Below are 21,485 nucleotides of genomic sequence, written 5' to 3'. Positions count from 1 at the left end.
ATGTAAAACACACTAAAAACTTGGGAAAAACATTGAATAGAAGCACTACAAGACTCTGACTCACTCCCAGATTTAATGAGGGAGAAATCTGATTATACTTGGGAGCAGCTGCACTGCAGATGAGAACAAACAGCCCTTTGAACAAAAAGCAAAAAAAAAAAGCTATAAAATTGAATGTCGCTTTCATTTATCTAAGTTGATTTAGCTTCAAATGTGACTTGTCCAGCACGACCTAGTAATATCAATCCATCACTATAAAGTTAACTCAGCCTTTACTTCATTTCCTCATTTGACTCGCTGCTGGAGGCTCCGCTGCAGTGCAGTCAGAGGTTAGCACAGGTCAGAAATTACAGGCCTTTAACATTTGCATGAAACACTGGATTTAAGTCAGCGGAAACAGGAGCAGGAGACAAAGGAAAGGTATAAAAAATATTCACTTGCCTTGCCCTTGTTGAAGTAGTGGAGGATTTTACGACTCAGGTTCTCTTTACGTTGCCATTCGCTCTGACAGGGATAGTGAAGAAAATCCCTTAGGGGCCGGTCCTCCCACTGTAACAGCTCCCAGTACAGCAGGAGGGTGAAGGCTGCCTCTGTTGTCAAGAGGGTATGAAAAAAAATTGAGATTACCTTCTATAAAAGTAAAAACCCAAAGGCTTTAGGCACAGTTACATTTTTTTGTCCAGTTTTTGTGAACAGATGATGTATGACATAAAACAGTCGGATGAACCTAAGCTCCCCTGATAATCATGGTTTTGTTTAAAAGCAGTCAGACTACAGGGAGCATCTGCACAGTTAACACCATATCAGACCTATAATATAGTTTTGACTGAAGCTGACTAATCATGGGCATGGATGTCATGGCAACTTTGGGATTTAATGGTTTCTTTGAATCATTCTTTTTTCCAGGGTTTACTAATTGCGCAGCATACAACATGTTTAATGAGTTTAAAAAAAACAAAACAAGAATTGTGTGCACAAGTTTGAATTCATTTTGGATTTTCTCTAATTCAAGCAAGACCAAAAGTATATTCATAGGCTGAAATACACCTCTGCTAATATTTGGTAAATGTAATTCTAGTTGGACCCTTCTTCTTGGCAGAATGGCAGAGACCATTTAAATTGGTTGGCTTCCTGGCACAGATCTGGCTTTTAAGGGTAATCAATTAATTTTTTAGGAAGTTTAATGTTAGCCTGCTTTATCCATTCCAAAACCAATACTCATGTGTGTTTGGGATCATTGTCCTGTTGGAATAACCAATTATGTCCAAGTTGATTTGAGGTGAGGTTGCTATTTCATTCATTTTGTCTAATGTAACAGTACCACTGGCAGTAAAACAGCCTCAGAGCATGATGCCACCACAACCATGCTTGGCGTTGTAGTGTTCTTAGGTCTGAAGCCTCACCTTTACTTGTCCAAACATGTCTCTTGTCATTGTAGCCAATTGTAGCTTGTAGATTGGAGATCAATCTTTGTCTCAACTGACCATAAACCTTTTCTCTAGAAGGCGTTTGGCCTCTCCGTGTGGGCAGTTTCAGATTTCGGCTGCATATTGAATTGTTTAGTCGTGTCCAATAAGTCAATTGTGATCACTGAGGAGAAGTTAATAGGCCTCGGTCTTGTTGAGTTAAAAGACATCGTAGAATCTTCTGCATCACTTATTAAATAACTAAGTCTGTACATATATATATATATATATATATATATATATATATATATATATATATATATATATATATATATATATATATATACATATATATATATATATACGTATACATATATATATATATATATGTAGGCGAGTGGCTCCAGCAGGTCCCGGGAATAACATCGGAGATCTCTGTCCAGAAGAGCGCAGTCCTGGGAACAGCTAAGATACTGCGCAGGACCCTCAAGCTCCCAGGCCTCTGGTAGAGGACCCGAGCTTGAAGGATAAACCGCCCGCAGGGGCGTGCTGGGTGTTTTTATATATATATATATATATATATATATATATATATATATATATATATATATATATATATATATATATATATATATATATATATATATATATATATATATATAAAACACCCAGCACGCCCCTGTATTTATACAGCCAGTATTTATACTTTTTTAAGTATGAAATGAACAACTCTCTGTTTATTTTTCTGACCGTGAGGAGTATAAAAAATTTTTATTAAACTAAACAAATAGATAGTGAGTTGTCTCCACTATGGACTCTTTGTTAATTGTGAAAAAGTCAACACACTTTGGTAGGTGTAATGTCACATAAAGTACAACTGAAATTATTAGTTCAAAAAGATTTTCAGTTGTTACAATTTGCTGATTTTTGTCTTATGAAATGATAAACTAAGTTTCCTTGAGTTTCTGAGTGTTGGTTGGACTATTTGAATTTTCAACCAACACTAGACTTCCACTAAAATCCATTTTATGCTGATTATCCTTTGTGTCCAAAGAAGACTTTTTACATAATGAATGATTAATCTGGTAAACACATAAATTGGCAGATTAACTGATAATAAAAAAAAAAGAAGTAAGTGTTCCAGCACTACGAACCCACTGTACCCGCTGATCCCACCTTCTGAATTGAATCATATTTTGGAAAAAAAAAAGCAAGGTTTTTTAATGTTGGTTCTGATTCACACAATAACCACATGTGCAATCACACCCAACTCTGCTGGACACTTAAATGTGTTTTGGTCATTTTCCCAGCTGCCTGTTGTTTGTTTTACGTAAGCGGCAATGAATAAGATTGAATTCAATTAGTCACATTTGGCAGCATTTATGCGCACACAATAACACCACTGCTGATAATGTGAGATAATGTGAGTAAAGCTTTACTCACACAAGCCATTTACACAGTAAGATTACGCGACAACTTCCCCTGATTTCTGCTTTATGTGACTAAAGTGACATTACCGCATCGTAAATGTACTGTAAAGCCCCTTCTTCTCCAAATAAAATGGATAAATGTGATATAAATCTCACATTTACAACTTACATAAAAAAGCTGGCTGTACAACCGCCATGCAATAGTTTGACTTCTTAATGTTAAGCTAACAGCACATAATTATCTCTACCTGATATTAAGCTATCTATTTAACCATGGGTGTCGTTACACTTGTGTGATGTCTCTGTTTTTAGCACACCATTAGTTTCTCTATTATCTTCTTCATCTGCAGCCCAACAAAGAATCCAGTCAGCTGTAGTGAAGTTTCCCCCAGTTTGAATAGGACGATCCCCGAGTGTCAGATGCTGAAAGCTGACTCACTGCAGCTACCTGCTCAATAGCTCATTCTTCTTAGGCAACAAAAAACCCCAACTATGTGAAGCAAAGCTAGTAAGTATGTAAAGTCTCATGTGCAGGAGTAATAAATCAACTGGAGCATGAAGGAGACGTCCATCAAAGGGTATGCACGTGTACACGCTCTCCTGAACATGAAGTCAAACTGAATTTCACCAGGAACAATTCACTTGTGTGTGTGGCTAAAAACTGTGGGGGTAGTGCTAGCAGGCTAATAACAACAGTCCACAAAGTTGCAAATTATGACTACACAGCAATAGCATCCTCCCTTCTGCTGCTTGCATCATTGTCCTGTGCAGTCATAAAACAGCAATATGAAAGGTCAGTATCTCAGACTGGCATAAAAGAGACTTTTTTGCACTCCAGTTGAATTAAAATCTGCACAGAGGCAAAGAGAGAAGGTCAAATCTTGCATTTTTTTGTTGCATTTATTTAATTCTCATGTGCAAACTCTAAAGGATATTCCATTAAATATCTCAGGTACCTGTGAAGTCCTCTGCTTGGAGATGCAGGTCACACAGCTTGTGGATATAACGGATGTACATGTCTTCTTTGTTGACCTCTGATTTGTAGAAGTTCTGATTTTCAAAATAAACACGAATGGTGAATTTGTCTCCCCAATTTTGAAAATATTAATATATGCTTTTATAAAATCCAGAATAAAAACTCATGAAACTTCTCACCATAAGATTGACAGAGCCACCAATTTTCTTGTTCTCCATCTCATCTCCTTTCATGCAGTCCCTATAAATATGACGTGTTTACTTCTTATTGCTCTGGGATTTATTATTAGAAAGCAACATAGTTAAGATGACAACTACATTTTAGCCTACCTGTAATCTAGTATTCGCTCAACAAGTCTTGTGACTGATGTGACAAATGAGATTCCTGTTTCTCTCCAGGTCTCCTGCTCAATCTTCTCCAGCAGGCTGCACAGAAAATACATTAAAGCATTTTTACCAAAGGCGATGAGCACAGAAATGCAACACATATGAATAAATATGTCTGCCAGTCCATTCACCTTGGATACGGACCAAACAGTTGGGTCCTCGGGTGACGACAAAACAAAAAAGAAGCGTGTTAGAAGGAAATACTAATAGAGTGGCATTATCCTGAATATCACTACACAGGCTCGCTAAACACGGGTTTGATGCTTACAACAGGCTGAAGAGCTCTCTGTGATTGTCATCGCCTTTCCCATCCGACACCATGCTGTCCAGCTTATCCATCAGCTCTGCCTCCACCTACACAAGCACAAACACATTCAGCCAAAAGATGTTATGTGACAAAGAGCCTGTCCATCGCTGCAAGCTAACAATGGGTTCATTTCATAGTGCAATGTCATAATTATGCTACCTGTTTGAAGTTTCCATTTTTCCTCTGCTCCCAATCCATCATGTCATGAAAAATTGGGATCATAATATTTCGAACCTCGGTCTGTGGAACCAGCGTAACACCAAGGAAGGGACCCATCATTCCTGGGATGAAGTGTGGCTTATTGTCTCCTGGATTAAGAAGATTCATACAGACAGACCAGTTTGTTTGCACTAATTTCATGGATATACGTAGTACTGTGAAAAGTCTTGAGCCACCTTTTATTTCTTTATACTTTGCTATGAAGTAGCCGAACTTATTTTACTTTTTTAAAGTGGTCTTGAGCAATAGTTCTCCAGGTTTTCTGAGGGTGTTTAATAGTTCTTCTTTGGGCATCAGCTGCTCTGTCATTCATGTTTTTTCCAGTCACTGTACTTGTACATTTTCAAAAAACATTCTGAGAAATCCCTTTTTTTTCTGGGTGGCATGGTGGTTAGCCTGGTTGCTTCCTAGCAAGGAGGTCCTGGGTGTAAATCTACCAATCACCTGCTGGATTTTGTGGAATTTGAATATTTCCCCTGTATCTGTGTGGGATCTCTCCTGGTACTTCGGCTTCCGCCCACAGTCCAAAGACATGTGGTTAGTGGGGTTACATTAATTGGTAGGGTTGCCAACTCCCTGAAAAATAAATAAGGGACACCTCGTGGCCAGGGCCGGGCGACCCAATTGTCTTCACCCTTCCCAGTGTGGTGAATTTTCTAGCTCTTTTTTTGTGTGTGAAATTATTTTTTTAACCATTTGACTTGAATTTGATTTAAGTAGATGTGTATTCTTTGTGATATGAACACATGTGAAACAAATGATCATTTAGCCATTTATTTTTAGCTCAAAATGACAACATTAACACAATAAAACAGGTCTCCTTCTTAAACAGAAGCCTGTCATGCTTAACTTTTGAGAATATAAGTAAATCTTTCTTTAAAAGAACTCTGTCCTGCTTAACTTAAAATAATAGAAAACAATAGAAAGAAAAACATTCTTGTAACAGTGCACATTTAGTGCATTTAGTACAATTGGCTTCAGTTGAGGTATTATTTCAGCTTTTCTAATGCTAATCAGCTGCTCCTGTTTGTAAACCCACTTGCTCCCATGATTACGCATCATAACTCATCATCATTATTCATCTATGTATTACTTTTATGTATTAGTCATCAATTTGTTGTAATCATCTATCCTTGCAGTTGTTTATTACACAAAATAAATTATATTATCACACTTCTGGCCACATAGCGCTGATATTCACTGCACATGCCCATATTAACTTTTTCCAGCCAGGTGTTTTCCTTTTCCCATTCTTCCCTTTCTCTGAGGGGAACAAACATTGCTGCTCTAATGCTGGGCTTACACTGTGCAGTTTTAGGCCCATTTTGAGCCGATTTTGGCCTTCATCGTGCATCGTGTAGTATACGTGGGGTAACGAGAAGTGATTAACACCTCACGACCAGCTCCCGATCATCAATCGCTCGTGAGGGTCTCACCACAGCCGCTCACACTGCTCGCGCGCAAACACGTAAACGTTGGTGTAAAAGATGGAGCAGCACGGCTGTGCAGCCTGTGATCTGGACACAAGCGATGGAGGCACAACTTGTAGAACTTTGGAAAGCTCATCCGAGCCTTTTCGATGTGGCATCACAAAATTATCACGACCACAACAACCGTGAAAATAGTTGGATTTACATTGCTGCTCATTCACAGCTGCCTGATCAATGTTTTTCATTAGCAATTTAGCAAAGTTGATGGTGGTGGTGTGTGTGTCTGTGTGAGTGTAAGACGGAGAGAGAGAGCGCGACAGATTTTCTGTTATAACCTTCATTTTATGGAGGCACAGTGTGAGCACTCAGGTCGCATCAGAGCATCGGGCGGTATAGTGTGAGACCTGCATCGTGACCTACCAACTGCGAGTCAATCGTGCAGTTTGAGCAGGAGCTGAATAACGTGACTGAAAAAAATTGCACAGTGTCTGCCCAGCTTTAGGTTTACTGTCGTCCGAGACTTGCACCGCAGTGTCTGCGTTTGTTTCCCTGTTGGCCATGCTTCTTGTTGTGGTCATTTGTTGTCTTCCGGTATTTTCTCCGTAAGCGACCTTTCCTCGACCAATGAGATGAGTGGTAATCTGAATTGTCATACTCGTAAGTGTGCTGTCAGCTCATTGGTCACAAAGCAGGAGAGGGGCTGGGAATTATGTTTTCAAACAAAGCGTTAATTCCATTAAAAGTTATAGACTACTTTTGATTCTCACTGTATTACGGGACAAAGTGCGTCCCTTATTAGCTCAATACGGGACGTGTACTTTTGTTTCGAAATACGGGACGATTCCGTATTTTAAGGGACGGTTGGCAACCCTATTAATTGGTCATTGAATGGTTGTCTGTGTCTGTGTTATCCCTGCCACAGCCTGGTGACCTCTTCAAGGTGTACACAGCCTCTTACCCTATGTTAGCTAGCATAGGCTCCAGCAACCCCCCAACTCTAAATTGGATGCAGGGTTGCAGGGATGTAAACAGATGTTAAGTAACTTAACACTTGGTTTTTCAAGCATAAAAAAACATGCCTGATTCAAAGAATGAACCTCTGTTGTTTCTACACAACAACAACTTAGCATACAATCAGTTCTAAACTGTATTTTTATGCATGTTGTTGCTAGAAGCATGTCACAAAAACACACTTGTTCTAATTTCTTTTGTTAGCTACAAAAAATACCACAGTTTGATGGGCCTAAACTATATTGTTTTGCTAGCAAGGTGAATCCCAAAGAGCTATTAGCTGCAAACTTGGTATATGAGAAAATGGTGAGTTTTTTAGTGGAATTTGAGGAAATTGGTCAAGTGGAGGACACCTGACATCAATGCATCAGTGGCCACAAGTTTCATGGAGTGCTTAATCCAAATGAAACTTCTGGTTCAAATTGCTTTCAATATGTACAGAGGAGGTCAGGAGAAAGGTAGAACAGCAAGTGTCTACAGGCAATTCTAAAACACATGGAGAATCTGTCATGATTTGGGACCGCATTTCAGCTGGTGGTGCAGCCAGAAAAGTGCAGTCAAGTTTTATTCCACCACACAATACCATCTAAAATGCTTCTGATTGCCTTAGGCTTCATTTTTCAACTTGAAAATGATCCCAAACACACTGTCAATGAAGTAAAAGTGTACATTATCAGTCATGGACTGGCCTCCCCAGAGCCCTGACCTCAATATTACTGAAGCAGTGTGGGATCATCGTGACAAAGAATGGAACAAAAACCAGCCAACATCCAAAGAAGAGCTTTGAACGTCCTTCAAAAAGCCTGGAGAACTATTCTCAGGAGCTCAGGCTGTGCTGAAGAGTAAAGGTGGTCATACCAAATACTGCCTTTCAAGCACATTGTAACTATAAAACTCTGTTTTTGCCTTATAGTCACTATTTTTCATGGATTTTTGCACGTTTCAATAAGTCGTTCCACCCAATTCCCAGTTTTCCTATCAAAATAAACAGAAATGAGGAATGGCTTGAGAATTTTGTACAGTAGTGTAATTGTTAGTGATACATGTATGTGTCTGTGCTAAAAGTGGGCATCACAAACCTAATTTTTGCCACATGCTGAAGAGCTCATATGCCATCATAACTCTCATGTCACCATACCTACAAATAGAACAGCAAAAAGAGATCAAATGTCGAAAATGACATAATTAACACGATGCTTGGAAGAAAGCACACACAATTAAAAAACTCTTACTTATCTAGGACTTTCTTTCTCTTTGCAGGACCTAATGACTCCAGCTGCAGGCTGGGCTGGTTGATGTACAGCACAGTGAGGCTGAAAAAGGAGTTCCACACCTGACAGACAAAGAATTATAAACAAAAGTAAAGAAACGCAACACTGAATGACATTTAAATTGCGCTAGTTAGCTGCTGTGTGGCTTCATGGTGTAGTGAGCACTAGCTGCTCTCCTAACACGCACCTTGAAATCAAAATCTGCATCTGAGAAGTTCTTGTGCAGTGCCGGAGACAGAAACTGTGTTGTCACTACGATGATACTGCAGAAAGCAAACATTACCCTGTCAGCTTACAAAATGAGCTAGGTGCCAAAAATAGATGAAACATTTTGCAACACAAGCGTCACCTTCAGAGTAGGATTATCTGAAGAAAGCCTGATCTAATGGTTGGCTGTATTCCCTTACCATCTCTGGGACAAAGACTGCATGATAGAAATGGAAAAAGCAGACTCACTGACTGGTTAGGAGCCGCATGACACTCCAGTCACGGGGGAAGATAGTCAGTTTCATCAGATTGCGAAACACGCAGAAGATCTTCAACAGGAACTCCTGCAGAGGAATATATTAAGAAAGAGTATGCAGTTCTGAAATGTAGTAAATAGGCCACTGCACAAAGCTTTGAGACTCAGAGAGTTTCCCACCTTTAGTTCCTCCTTGCTGTGGAAGTTGTTGAGTAGATGGTGAAAATGGATCTCCGTCATCTGCCGGAGCAGGGACAGAAGACAGGAAACATACTCCCCCTGCATGCAAGAACATCGCAGGCACAGAAAGGTTAATGAAGAAAAAGATGAACTAAATGGATTTTATTTTTACTGTCCATCAAAGATGCCGCTTGCGCGACAGTTTACCGTTATCTCAGCAGTGCACTGGGGGCATCTTTGTCCTCTGGATGTCTCCACAGAGTGAGATTTGCTCATGATGGACAGAAGAGTTTGCAGCAGCACATCCAGTAAGCTCTCCACCATCATCTCCACCTCCTCCTGAACAGAAGACTCCTGAAAACAAAAACCAAAGGAGTAAACTGACGGATGCAGCGCAACTAAAAAACATTAGCATACAATACGTCAGTATGTGTTAAGTATGCACAGAGAACAGGGATCTGTACCATTGAGCTTGTCTTGATTATTGAAAAAATGCTGCCCAGGATCCCAGAACAAATGAGCAGCTCCCTCTGCTGGCGTAGATGCAGGTGGATGTGATGTAAAACCACTGGCAACAATATACTACGAGATTCTGGCAAAAGGGGAAAGAAAAGAAGGAAGCAAACTGAATATAAAACGAAAAACACACTTTACGCACATTAGATTTGCATGGGCTGAAACTGTCAGACCATGCTGTTCTGTCATCTTCAGAGAAAAACATTTTCTTAAAACCTTCACAATTGTCTCACCGGGGAAGAAAAAGAGGCGGCTCTCGACTGTGCGAGCAATAGACTGCAGCTTGACCACATCCATAGACTGGCCAATGTCCACTGTGCTGGGCATGCTCCCTAGGGTGCCCCTGACATATTCAGCTACCTCCTGAACAGTGAACATCTGCAGCAGCTCATCAAAGATATCAGGGAAGCTGTTCAACAGCGCTGCCTTGAGAGGGAAACAAAACACAGAGCTGCAATTAGTAGAATACATAGGGAACAAAAATTCAGTTTCAAAGATGCTACAAATAAACTGAAAGTCATAATACAAATGAATGAAAAGGCCTTTCTCCATGACATACACACATAAAATGAAAAAACAAATTAAGCCGAAACTCAAAGGAATCCAGCAAATGTGTTGATGCACAAAACGGTTTAGTTAATTTTATATTTACTCTCAAATTAAAACATCTAATCTTTCAGATCCAGGGTCAGGTTGTGCAGCATCTGCTGCATTGTGGAACAAACACAAGGGGGCGCTGTCACTTACTGAGGAGGACGAGAGCCCAGGAGCATGAACACAGAGAGGCATGCAGCTGATGAAAGCCCTAGACTGTCCAAAAATCAAGCCAAGGAGGGCTCAACAGTGGCAGTGAAGGATGGAAGCATCAATCAAAAAAACACAACAAATAAAAGTCACAGGAATAAAAGAAGTTAACAAACTCAAGCAATGAAATATGAATGCAAACTGAGAGTGAATAAAACTGAAAATTACAAAAAAAAATTATAACAAAAGATAAAAATGGCTGGTGAGCAGGTGACATAAGGGGGATTTTGAGAGTAGTTTGAAGCGTGAAGCGTCTGACCTGTGTGAACACCAGATTCTCTGAGCTGCGGCTATCCAGACTCAGGACAAAGCGGATCGACTGGAAAAGCTCTTGGATGCTGGCTCGGAACTGCTCCTCCTCCATCCCACAGGTGGCTCTTGAGTACAGGATACGAGACTGGACGATGAACTTGAACAGATACTCTAACGCCTGAGTTGATTGTTGGGGAGATGTAGATAGGGAGTCAGTTGGTGCTCACTTCATCAGTTTCCAAACAAAGAATGAAACTTGCATGCTGGATGAGTTGAATATTGAAAATCAATACATAAAACAAATGCTTTTTAATCAGGCCCTGTGACAAAGTATCTGTTTAAGAGATTCAATCACAAAGGAAATTCAAAGAGCACATGGAAATGCTGCACTCTGTATGTCATTTTTAATAACTTCCTTTCATTAGCTTTTCTTTCAGAAGGACATCCGCTTCCTGAGGCCTCATACGATGTCACATTATTCCTTATCAGCACATCTGTTTGACCATTTCCTCATGCCATGCTAATTAATCGCTGCAGAATGAGCCAAGGAAGAACCAGAAGCGAATGAGTGCGAGACTTTACCCTCATGGCTTCCTGTATGTGGTCCTGTCGGACGACCTCGGCTGAACGGTCCATGTACCACTTTAGACATCGAACCAGCTCTCTGCAGACAAATTGTCTCAAAGTAAGACACTTTGCGCAAAACCAGAACCTGAGCTTCTTCTTTATTTGTGCTACAGACTAACTTCAAAGAATTTGGTAAATGTTTTTATACTTGTATGCCAAAGCTCCTGCAAAGTGGTTTTGTATGTAGGAGTCCATGACGGGTCTGAAGTGGTAGAAACGGCTGTCCCTGAGCAGGTTAATGATGAAGACCTGAGCACACAAATACATATAAGTTGTAAAACACTTCCTCTACCTAAAAGTCACAATACATATTTTAATTTGTGAGTACAGCTCCTTTCATTTTCTTACCAAAGACTGGAAAACCAGCGGCCCGTATTTATCAGTGTTGTCATCTAAAAGACAGAAGAGCGTATCCAGGACATCTCGCAAGAACTGCAAAGAGAGGGGAACAAAAAGAGCACGTCTCAAAACAAGCATCGCATTAAAGGCTTTACTGCTAACTAAAATAGAAACAAGGACAAAAGAAAAAAGGATAGCCCCGTCATCACAAACATTTTAAAAACATTTCTGTTTTTTTCCTGACACGCTAATGTGACCGCTCGACAGACCAGCTCAACGCAATTTCTCTAAATACTACAAAAACTTTACGTGTATTTTGGATGCACACAAAGAAATCCTACTCCTTAATCACAACAACACAATATTTAGCAAATAAACAAAATAAAATCATAACAGGATAATAAAACAAATGATCTTCAGATATTGTCAAAAAAACTGAACTCAGTAAAGCTACAGTTACAGAAATAATAACCTTGACAATCTCCTCCCCGCTGATTTGGCGTAGTCGACCGAGGATGTCCAACACCCTGTCTGGGTGGGCCTTCCAGTTAAGAAGAGCCAGAAGGTCCACTGAAAGAAAGAAAGCCAAATAAGCTGACCAGGAAGACACAGCATGGAAGAGCAGCATGTATAAGGTGGTAGATTACCATTTTGTGTTAGTTTGGTGGAGCAGAGTATCGTAGAGACCCAGAAGGTTTCTTTGGGGCTTCTCTGGAAGGGCAGGTTAGCAGGTAGGTTGGGGCAGCTGTTAAAGTCCTCCTTACAGCAGGGCAGGCTCAGATAAAGGCCCTGGTTGCTGAAGGTGGCGTTTTCATCACACTAGAGGATTGAAATGGAACAGTAAGAGCTGGACACACACATGTGGACAATTAATATTTAATGAAAGAATACTGCAGCAAAAAGAGCTGCAGTTCTAGTCAATAACAGGGTGGCTGTAGCTGTGGCTTTTGGCAGCTGTTGCTCAGAAGGTCGAGCGGGTTTTACACTAAACATAAGGTACCCAGCTCCTCCAACTTCCATGTCCTTGTGTCCTTGGGCAAGGTACCAAACCCCCCAAACTGCCCCAGATTTATCCATCAGAATACGTGCATGTTAGGAGAAGCCCTGCGTGTATAGTATAAAAGCTCTATGTGAATGTGCCTTGTATATGTAGCGTATTTAGCAAAATATCAGTCAAAAATGGTAAATGGGAAAATGAATTTGGCTCTTCTCTCTGGGAGCAGTAAAAAAAAAACCCAGCCAAGTGCCACACTAGACCTCGGTGTTTCGCTCAGTTATTTATATAATTATGTTTTAATGTGCTAAGTACACATGCATGATCACATATCAAAAACTGACGACATGTCAGGCAGCTAACAAGGATGAGATATTGCATAAAGGCAGGACTTTCACTCGTGTATGAGTCACCTTCTACAGCTGCTGCAGAGCACCACATGTCTGCAGCATCTTACCTTGTACACATACAGCTCATGACTCTCATCTGAGAGTGTGGTCCCATCCTCTCTCATCAGAGGAGTGAAGGCAAAACCAAACAGTTTTTTCTCCCCTTTGTCTTTAGCTGAAAGGAAACACATCACAGTATCCTGAATCATATACTTAACTATGCTGCATAAACCTTGCATACTGTGAGCAATCATCCGAATAAACGTGTGTACTGGGGGTGCCACTGGGTTGCATTACTGACTCACTGGAGCAGTGTCTGAATTCAAATCGTAGGTGGGAGCCTCTGAAACGGTCTATAGGAATGGGCAGCTTGACCATCTCACTCCAGCGAGGACTGTTGTTGTGATACAGGACAAACGAGCGATATTCAGAGGTGTTAGGCTCCCCACTGCCTAAACTGATGCAATCCTGCAAAAAAAGCAGACTTGCTGTAGTTCATATACTGACGATATGGCACGTATTAACTCATGTGCACATGCGTCATACTTTGAGTGTGTCGCCGTCGGCGTAGAGCACATAGAGCGTGACTTCGATGTTCTTCTGGACACTTTTGCCGCCCCTCTCAAACTCCCCCCGCTCCAGGGTCAGATACAGGTCGTTGCGTGTGTCACCTAGGAAAATTAAACAGCCCGAATTTTACTTAGAGGGGAAATGATTTCACAGATTTGTCAGAGAGAACGCTGCTGTTCGTGAGAGAGAGAAAAATGATGAAGCCTTTTGTGGCTCCAGAGGGACTTTTGAAAATGTGACTGCCTCAAGTAAGATCACTTTGAGGTCAGCTGAGTATGAAAAAATAATCTGGAAGTTTGGAGTTGGAAAACAATTAATCTGCATTAGGAAGGCAAAGACATCTCTGAAATTCCCCAACTACGACAACAACCCTGTCTCCAGCCATGTTCATGCGAGCCTCTGCTCCACAGAGGAAGTGTGAGCGGTCAACATAAATTAAGCCTTCATGTGGACTTGAATGTGCACTGTATGTCGCATTCTCCTCAATGCAAAGTGACCCCACTGAGTTGCAATAAACCAGCTCATGACTGCCTCAGCACCTTTTGTTCGGTCAGAGTTTAATGAAAGAAATATCAGTAGCAACAGTGCATGCAGATATTGCAGTTATTTATAAAATCAGATTATAGTTATTTATATCAAGTCATTTCCTTGGGGACAGATGACTCACAAGGAGTGATATTGGGAGGTATTTCAGGCTAACTGGAAATAAGCTGGAGAGGGGAGGAGAGGACAGGATTATGCATTCTCAGTAGACACAAAGCACTGCAATGTCAGCTGATGAAATATTCCGAAATAAACACACTTCTCCCTTTTCTCTTTCTTTGAGTTATCTTTAAAGACCTCTGCTCTTTAAAAGCTGCTCTGCACCTGACCTACATTCTGATCTCGCGCAGAGAGAGCGAAGAACGTAGAGTCTACAAAACACCAGGAGTGGAAAAAGTACTTTGCAGTGGCAACAACATAGCATAACGCCATTTCAATTAAAAGTTTTACTTACTTATTATGTAAGTTCAAGTACACAGAGAACACAAGCTGAATGTACTTGGTATAAAAGGGAAAGTCTTTTTCCTGCAAAAAATTGTTTTTGTGTGTCACGCGTATAGACTCACTGGCCACTTCATTAGGTATACCTTACTAGTACTGTACATTACCCATTTTTACCTTTAAAAGAGTCTGAATTCTCAATGGCCAGGTTTTCCACAATCCAGCGTTGTGGAAAACGTTCTTCAGAGAAAACGTTCTTCAGAGATTTTGGTCCATATTGACATGACAGCATCACACAGTTGCTGCAGATTTGTCAGCTGCACAATGATGTAAATCTTGCATTTAAGCACACTTCAAGGGGGCTTTATTAGACTGAGATCTGGTGACTTTGGATGCCATTGAAGTACAGTCAACTCATTGTCATGCTTGGAAAAACAGTTTATGATGATTGATGTTTTGTAAAATGGTGCTTCATCCTGCTGGAAGCAGTCAACAGAAGATAGTATACACAGTGGTGATAAATGGATGGACATGGTCAGCAACAATACACAGGCAGGTGGCGTTTAAATGATGTTCAGCTGGTGCTAATGGCCCAGAGTGTGCCAGGAAAATATCCCCCACGCCATTATGTCACCACCACCACCATCAGCTTCAACTGTTGATACAGAACAGCACGGATCCGTGCCTTCATGTTGTTTTGGCCAAATTATAAGAAATTGACTCTCATTAAAACAAACAACATTTTTTGTGATCTTCAATTGCTTGTTTTTGGTGTGCTTGTGTGAATTGTTGCCTCAGTTTACTGTTCTCAGCTGACAGGAGTGGCATGTGTGGTCTTCTGCTCCTGTAGCCCATCTGCTTCAAGTTTCATTATGTTGTGGGTTCAAAGATGATCTTCTGGATACCTTGGTTGTAGCATGTGCCAATTTGAGTTACAGGTGCTCTCCTGTAAGTTCAAACCAGCCTGGCATCAACAAGTCTGAAGAAGAATAAGGTTATCCTCGTTCTCTGTAAAAAGTGGGCATGGCTTTGTGGGAAAACCTCCGTAGACTGGCAGTTTCTGAAATACTCAAAAACAACCATGCCATCTTCACCTAAATCACATTTCTCACCCATTCTGATACGGAGTTTTTCAGCAGATCATTATGACCATGTCTGTACACTGGGTTGTCGTTACATGATTGGCTGATTAGATATTTCCGTTAACATGAAGCAGAACAGGTGTACCCAACAAAGTGGCCGTGGAGTATATAACATTAGATTTGTAATCCGCTGGTTTTAACTATTTTATACAGAGAGCTTCAAACTCTCTAAGCAGGGAGGGCTACAGTAGAATCATCTCTAAACAAAGATTACTTAAAGACTCCTGAAATGTGATGCAAGCTCACTGATTTCATACACTTTGTACAAGCGCTATGCTTTATAAATTGTACCATATTCTAAAGTAAAGTCCTGATAAATAGTACAGTCATTCTTCTGTCAGCTAAACCACCTACAGACATCAGCAGGAAAAAGTACAATGATATGTGGGGGTACCAAGCAGTATCAAATGAAAATGTTCTACCGTAGTGCAAGTACCTTAGTGGAGTACTGGAGTAAATGTACTTACTGTGTTATTTTCCACTAGTGCAATATGCTACTCACACCTACATGTTTTCCAGTCTCTATCCAGATTGGAATAGCTATAATAACATGCCTGTAAACCGAGCAACATGACCATTCACGTATATTGGCATTCATTTGCCGGTGTACACACAAAGCAAAGGGTTGGTTTTTGGGCTAATAGTAAGACTGGAGAGTTCTTTGCTTGGACCAGTAATGAGGTGGAACTGTTCCTGTATATTTGGAAAACAAAGATAATCAATTGCCAGAGAAGGACAAGACAAGAATTACCCATAAAGGATTAAACAACTGAAGGTGTGTGAGCCAAGCTAAAACCTTTTGGATTAATTTATGTGACTTATAACATCCAATCAGGAGGCGAATGTCAAGTTTTCTTTGCTACCTGCTCAGATGATTTTCGCTTTTTGATGCTCTAGTGGATGCCAGGCATTAAAACAGTAAAGGTTGCATGTAGTTAGATGTTTTAACAGTTTAAAGCTGAGGCTGTACACTGAACTTCTCTTTGTCCATTATAGCCCTCTACTTTTTGCCTCCTTACCTGGCAAGATGACATCTGGGAAACCCAGTTTGCGTGTAAGTGCCAAAGCCCTGTTGAACACAGCCTGGTTCTCCCGTCTGATTTGCTCCAGCTCACCTCGCAGCAGCTGCAGGGAAATGATGAGGCCTGGAGGCAGGGGCAAAGGGATGGTGGGCATAAATGATCGTGTGTAAATTGGGAAAAGGGCAAATGAAGAGGTGTGAGGTCGTGGGTGGAAATCAGAATCGAATAAAAGACAGCACAGGGACAAAGAAGAAGAGAGATGTAAGAAGGGAGGGACAGAGGGGTATTTATAGGACATTAGTCAGAATGTGCGGGAGGAGAAGACAGACAGAAGAGTGAATGGAGAGACGTGATCAGAGCCAGAACATAAGGAGGGAGGGAAAAATTGGGTTCTGGAATTACACAAAGAATCGAGGGAAAATATGGGTTTTGCACAAATCCGGGGACGTATTATTGTGAGGCTTGAGTCTTAAATAACCTATGAGATACTCATAGGGAGAGATGTAACAGTGAATTATGAAAGATCAACCCTTACAGTCTCTCCACTTTTCAATATTTCACAAAGCAAGACGGTTTAACGAGACTCGAGGCGATCTTTTGAAAGCAGAAAACAAATTGGCTGAGTTGCATGTGCTGCATGTGTTGCATACAGTTGAATATAAAGGTCTTTTGTTTTCATTAAGAAGTTTATAGTTAAACAGACCCATTTTTAAGTACAGTTGTAAAAAAGTTACAGATAAAATTGTCCAAAAACCCCCCATAAAACTAAGTTTAAATAAAACTGGGACACCAGAGCCCATTTAGAACAGACCGAGGAGTCCTGTGAGCCGAATCACAGGACAGTTTTCCACTGCCCACTAAATTGTGGACAACTCTGGGTGTCTGTTTTAAGAGGAATGGGTATTAGCAAGCTTGTTATCAGTGCACAATTAGATAGCCAGAATATGTGGAGGTATATTTGTGCACACTGGAAGGCTATAGACAGCATGCCATTCAGTTGTTATCGTTAAGGAAAAGCCTTCTTGATTCAGCAATACAATGCCAACATAGATTCTTCTCCACAATGAAAGATTCCCAGCGCTAAACTGGCCTCCTTGTAGCAGTTGACCTGTCAACTACTGAAAATATTTAAAATATCACAAATCAGAAATACAACAAATGAAGTCCCTGAAAAGCTGAAATATAATATCAACAGTCTGCTTTCAAAACACCAGCAATTTGTCTTGTCAGTTCCCAAACACTTACAGAGTTTTGTTGAAAAAAAGAAGTGATGCAACGTGGTGGTAAACATGCCCCTGTCCCAGCTTCAGAAATGTGTTGTTGGCTTCGAGATGAGCTTAATGTTCTTTTTTTTTCTCTTTTTTAAAAAAATGTGTGCTGTTTGTTTACAATTTTGAATTAAATATGGGAAGTTTTGTTATTGTTTACATCTAACTAGCTTTTTTTGGAAACAAGGCTATATTTGTATTTTTAATTTAAAGAAGAAAAGAAAAGAAAAGAAAAACAGAGGTGGAAATTTAATGGGAGATCAGCAGAAACAGCATATTTACCATAGTTGGTGCTGGGGGCTGAATACTTGGTGTTAGACTTGCGGATGATGTTCTCATGTACCTGGTACCATTCGTTCTCATTGTTACATCTGGAGAGAAAGACAGTTGGGGAAGGCTGTTAACAACACACCCATCAGAGGGTCCAGATGGATGGTTCAGGACTGTGTGTATGGGGACTGCACGAGCAGCATGAGTCCCAGAGCCGATTTCCTCCTGAAGAAAAGGTAGCAGCAGGGGGAGGTGCTATCAAGCAGCACATTAGCCGAAATGCACAGCGCACTAAGCAAACCTGACAGTCAGCTCTCTACCAGCCTTTTTCATTACTGTGGGCCCAAAGGCCCCTGGGAAAGGCATGGGGAAATGCACATACTAGAGCGATATAAGAGCCGACAGTTTGGAGGCAGCTCAGCACTGAATCACTGCTTCCTTTTTAAAGGGAAGGGATCTTTGTGTCCACCGAGAAAGCCAATAAAAACGGCGGTTTTCTATTCGAGAAATCTTTATTTCACACTGAGCTGCTGTATGGTACTCCACAAGAAAAACAGAACGTAACTGGATGGCAAAGTGTAAAGACGATCACTGACCGGGAGCGAGCTCAGAGAAGGACAGTGCAGATACGAGGAGACACTCTAACTGTTGACTGACAAGAAAATATGCTGAGCGTGGCGTTATTTTTGCTTTGTCCTCTATCTTTGCTCAATTATCTATGTGTCATCTCTCTCGGCCTCTTCCCCTCTCCTTCTCTGTGTCTCCTTCCTTCGCTGGGCTGGCTGGTGTACAGGAGTGTCTTTCTGTGGCAAAGCCTAACAGAAGCAGCCAGATTCACAACATGCCAAGTGCCCTATCTCAGGCCCAGGGTGAGAAGCTATTGATTTTCCAGAGGACGCTTCATTATCATTCTGGTCAAAAACACACCAAGCATCAGCAGTGTAACACTAGGTTGTCATGCTCAACATTTCGAGAACATTTACAGATTCCTGCTGCTCCTCACAGACTCGTTAACCCTATATTCACAAAAGCAAGAAGTCTTACAGCAATGAAAAGGCTAAGCAGAAGGAGAAGAAAAAGAAAAAGAAGAATAGCTTCAGTGGTATATTTACGTATAAACTTTGAGCACAAAGTCCTTCTCCTCTTTGAGGTCGGTGATGGTGTGGAAAACATCACTCATGGCAAGTACAGCGCAGCCATAAGGTCGCCTATACTGCACATGCGGTGGGCCTTTCTTTGAGTCATTCAGCAGCATTCGGCCTGTAAAACAAACAGAGAAATAATTTGCTAAGAAGAACCACTAAAAAGTTATAACCATGAGTAAGACGTCATCATACACTTGTTATTTACCCGTTCTTATGACATGTGCAACAATGTACAGGTCTCTCTTCAAGTCTTTGCTGCTTAGGTCCTACAGAGAGGCAGGAAAACAAATGTTAACAGATTCAAGAAGGAACAAAAAAGTAAAAAAAAGTACAAATATCTTACCGTGAAGAGAGCACACAGGCGATCAACCTTCTCTGGATTCTTTGGTCCTCCATTTTTGTTCAGTTTCACCATGAACTTTTCGCTGCAAACAAAGCCAAATCACAGTTTCAGAGTGTCTGACAACCACAGAATGCCTCAGTCTGCTGGGCAGAGACTGTGTGTAGATGTGTATGTATGTTTGTGCTCTTGAACAGATACAGTTTGTACTTTACTGTAAGCCCATTCAAGGCTGTTATGTGCGCGCTGAGGCTCCTCGGTGTACCTGATCTGTTTGGCCTCGCGACTGTCGTACAGAGAAAAGAAGACGTCTGCATCCTCGCTGATGCTGTTGTAAGTGAAGCTCTTCAGGTTGATGAAGAGGTGGTGCGACACAGGGACACGGCAACCGTCACCATGGCGCTGTCTTATGCTATCACCCTGAGAACGAAAAAGAAAGTGACCGCTCACAAGACCACACTGCAAGCGAGGCCAAATACCTGCCACTCTGTATATAGATATGTTTATTAAACAGATCAATGGAAGTATTGAAACTGTTGAAAAATTCATAAATAAGCTTTACAGTGTTGTAACTAGAGTCTATTTATAGTGGAGTCAGTAGAGATGAACGATTTCATCCCAATTAGGATGTGAAAAGATGAACAGAGTGATGGAAAATTGGTGGCTTTGCTATAAGGGAGGGTGCAATATCCTGTGTTTATATAATGTATAAGTTTAACAATGAAAAGATGCATATGTGAATGCACAAAATCCACAAAGTTTATAAGACCTCTGAAACTCACATATTTACTTGTTAAGCTAAAGTGCACTTACAAGAAGACACTGTGCTTTTACTGTGCTAACAGCAGTTTATGCTTATGTAAATCTTTATAGCTATCGCACTAGTTTCGCTCTTCTTGGGCCCAAAGCCAGACAGACTTTACAGCGCATCCTCAAACAAAATGCAACGTGTCTTTAAAATAGTGTTCCCACACGAGAGAAAGCTATGATATGGCCTACAGCACCATTTGTGCATGCACTGGGACATATGTGATTCCAGTGGGAACCAGTCCTCACACCCTGGCAGTGTTGGTGTCAGTTGGTGTCAGGTTCTCACCAGTATTATAGGCACCGAACACCAAAGAGTCTAAATGTGATAGCCTTAGTGCCAGAGCAGTGGCCTGACTTCAGGACGCTCATTTGCGACAGAGTGTTTGGAAAAGAAATGAAAAATGAGCTGTGACGTGTTCGTGATCACCACTGAAATGGCCGTACCTGGTTTGTGCTTTGCTGACCACAATGTCTGCTGGATACATGCTAAAAAAGTTCAGAGGAAAAGATGTCAGATCAGTGAGTCCATTGTTGTTTTTTCATCCCACACAGCTTTGAACTTATTTACCTTACAGGAGCTTCAGACAAACACCACCTGAGCGATGCCCTGGTTGATGCTTCAAATCTGACAAAATTTCACCTACGTACATTGCCGAGTGGCTACGCTAGTGTTCCTGTAGCGCTAAAAGAAGCCCACATGAGGCAAAACGTGAGCATGTGGGAGAGAAGAGGACAAAGCCAGTATCGCCCACACACCCCCCTTCTCTGCTCAGCAGCCTAAAAGAACTCTTCTACTCCCATCCTTCAGGAGGTGCCAAGGTCTTGTGCCCTGCCAAAGACAAGCTCACTTTCATCGACAGAGTCAGGAGGCTTTCTGGCAAGGAAGACCTGCGCTGTTGTTTCTGGACAGAGCATTTAGTGCACAAACATTCAG

At 41.1% G+C, this 21,485-nt stretch overlaps 1 protein-coding gene across 1 annotated transcript in view; it reads right to left on the bottom strand.

Moving 5' to 3' along the window:
* LOC146645510 (dedicator of cytokinesis protein 3-like) overlaps positions 1 to 21,485 on the bottom strand; it is a 53,301-nt gene that overhangs the window by 12,815 nt on the left and 19,001 nt on the right. The window contains exons 8-38 of the mRNA XM_085393841.1: positions 20,996 to 21,037; positions 20,007 to 20,161; positions 19,745 to 19,826; positions 19,607 to 19,667; positions 19,369 to 19,516; positions 18,269 to 18,357; positions 16,716 to 16,841; positions 13,547 to 13,671; positions 13,306 to 13,468; positions 13,069 to 13,175; positions 12,265 to 12,436; positions 12,090 to 12,187; positions 11,627 to 11,710; positions 11,427 to 11,527; positions 11,234 to 11,315; positions 10,659 to 10,829; positions 9,829 to 10,021; positions 9,544 to 9,671; positions 9,287 to 9,433; positions 9,080 to 9,178; positions 8,893 to 8,987; positions 8,624 to 8,699; positions 8,398 to 8,498; positions 8,245 to 8,303; positions 4,665 to 4,813; positions 4,467 to 4,552; positions 4,330 to 4,356; positions 4,142 to 4,237; positions 3,992 to 4,052; positions 3,793 to 3,886; positions 442 to 590 (exon numbers count right to left, since the gene is read on the bottom strand). Coding sequence (XP_085249967.1) covers positions 442 to 590; positions 3,793 to 3,886; positions 3,992 to 4,052; positions 4,142 to 4,237; positions 4,330 to 4,356; positions 4,467 to 4,552; positions 4,665 to 4,813; positions 8,245 to 8,303; positions 8,398 to 8,498; positions 8,624 to 8,699; positions 8,893 to 8,987; positions 9,080 to 9,178; positions 9,287 to 9,433; positions 9,544 to 9,671; positions 9,829 to 10,021; positions 10,659 to 10,829; positions 11,234 to 11,315; positions 11,427 to 11,527; positions 11,627 to 11,710; positions 12,090 to 12,187; positions 12,265 to 12,436; positions 13,069 to 13,175; positions 13,306 to 13,468; positions 13,547 to 13,671; positions 16,716 to 16,841; positions 18,269 to 18,357; positions 19,369 to 19,516; positions 19,607 to 19,667; positions 19,745 to 19,826; positions 20,007 to 20,161; positions 20,996 to 21,037 — 3,366 coding nt within the window. The remainder of the gene's footprint in view (positions 1 to 441; positions 591 to 3,792; positions 3,887 to 3,991; positions 4,053 to 4,141; positions 4,238 to 4,329; positions 4,357 to 4,466; positions 4,553 to 4,664; positions 4,814 to 8,244; positions 8,304 to 8,397; positions 8,499 to 8,623; positions 8,700 to 8,892; positions 8,988 to 9,079; positions 9,179 to 9,286; positions 9,434 to 9,543; positions 9,672 to 9,828; positions 10,022 to 10,658; positions 10,830 to 11,233; positions 11,316 to 11,426; positions 11,528 to 11,626; positions 11,711 to 12,089; positions 12,188 to 12,264; positions 12,437 to 13,068; positions 13,176 to 13,305; positions 13,469 to 13,546; positions 13,672 to 16,715; positions 16,842 to 18,268; positions 18,358 to 19,368; positions 19,517 to 19,606; positions 19,668 to 19,744; positions 19,827 to 20,006; positions 20,162 to 20,995; positions 21,038 to 21,485) is intronic.

Source organism: Rhamphochromis longiceps, linkage group LG20 (assembly GCF_057381845.1).
Source record: "Rhamphochromis longiceps isolate RC_006_pf linkage group LG20, R_longiceps_female_GT1.1, whole genome shotgun sequence".
NCBI classification, from domain to species: Eukaryota; Metazoa; Chordata; class Actinopteri; order Cichliformes; family Cichlidae; genus Rhamphochromis; species Rhamphochromis longiceps.
Note: the sequence above shows the minus strand (reverse complement) of the source record. Positions and strands in the feature narration are given on the sequence as shown.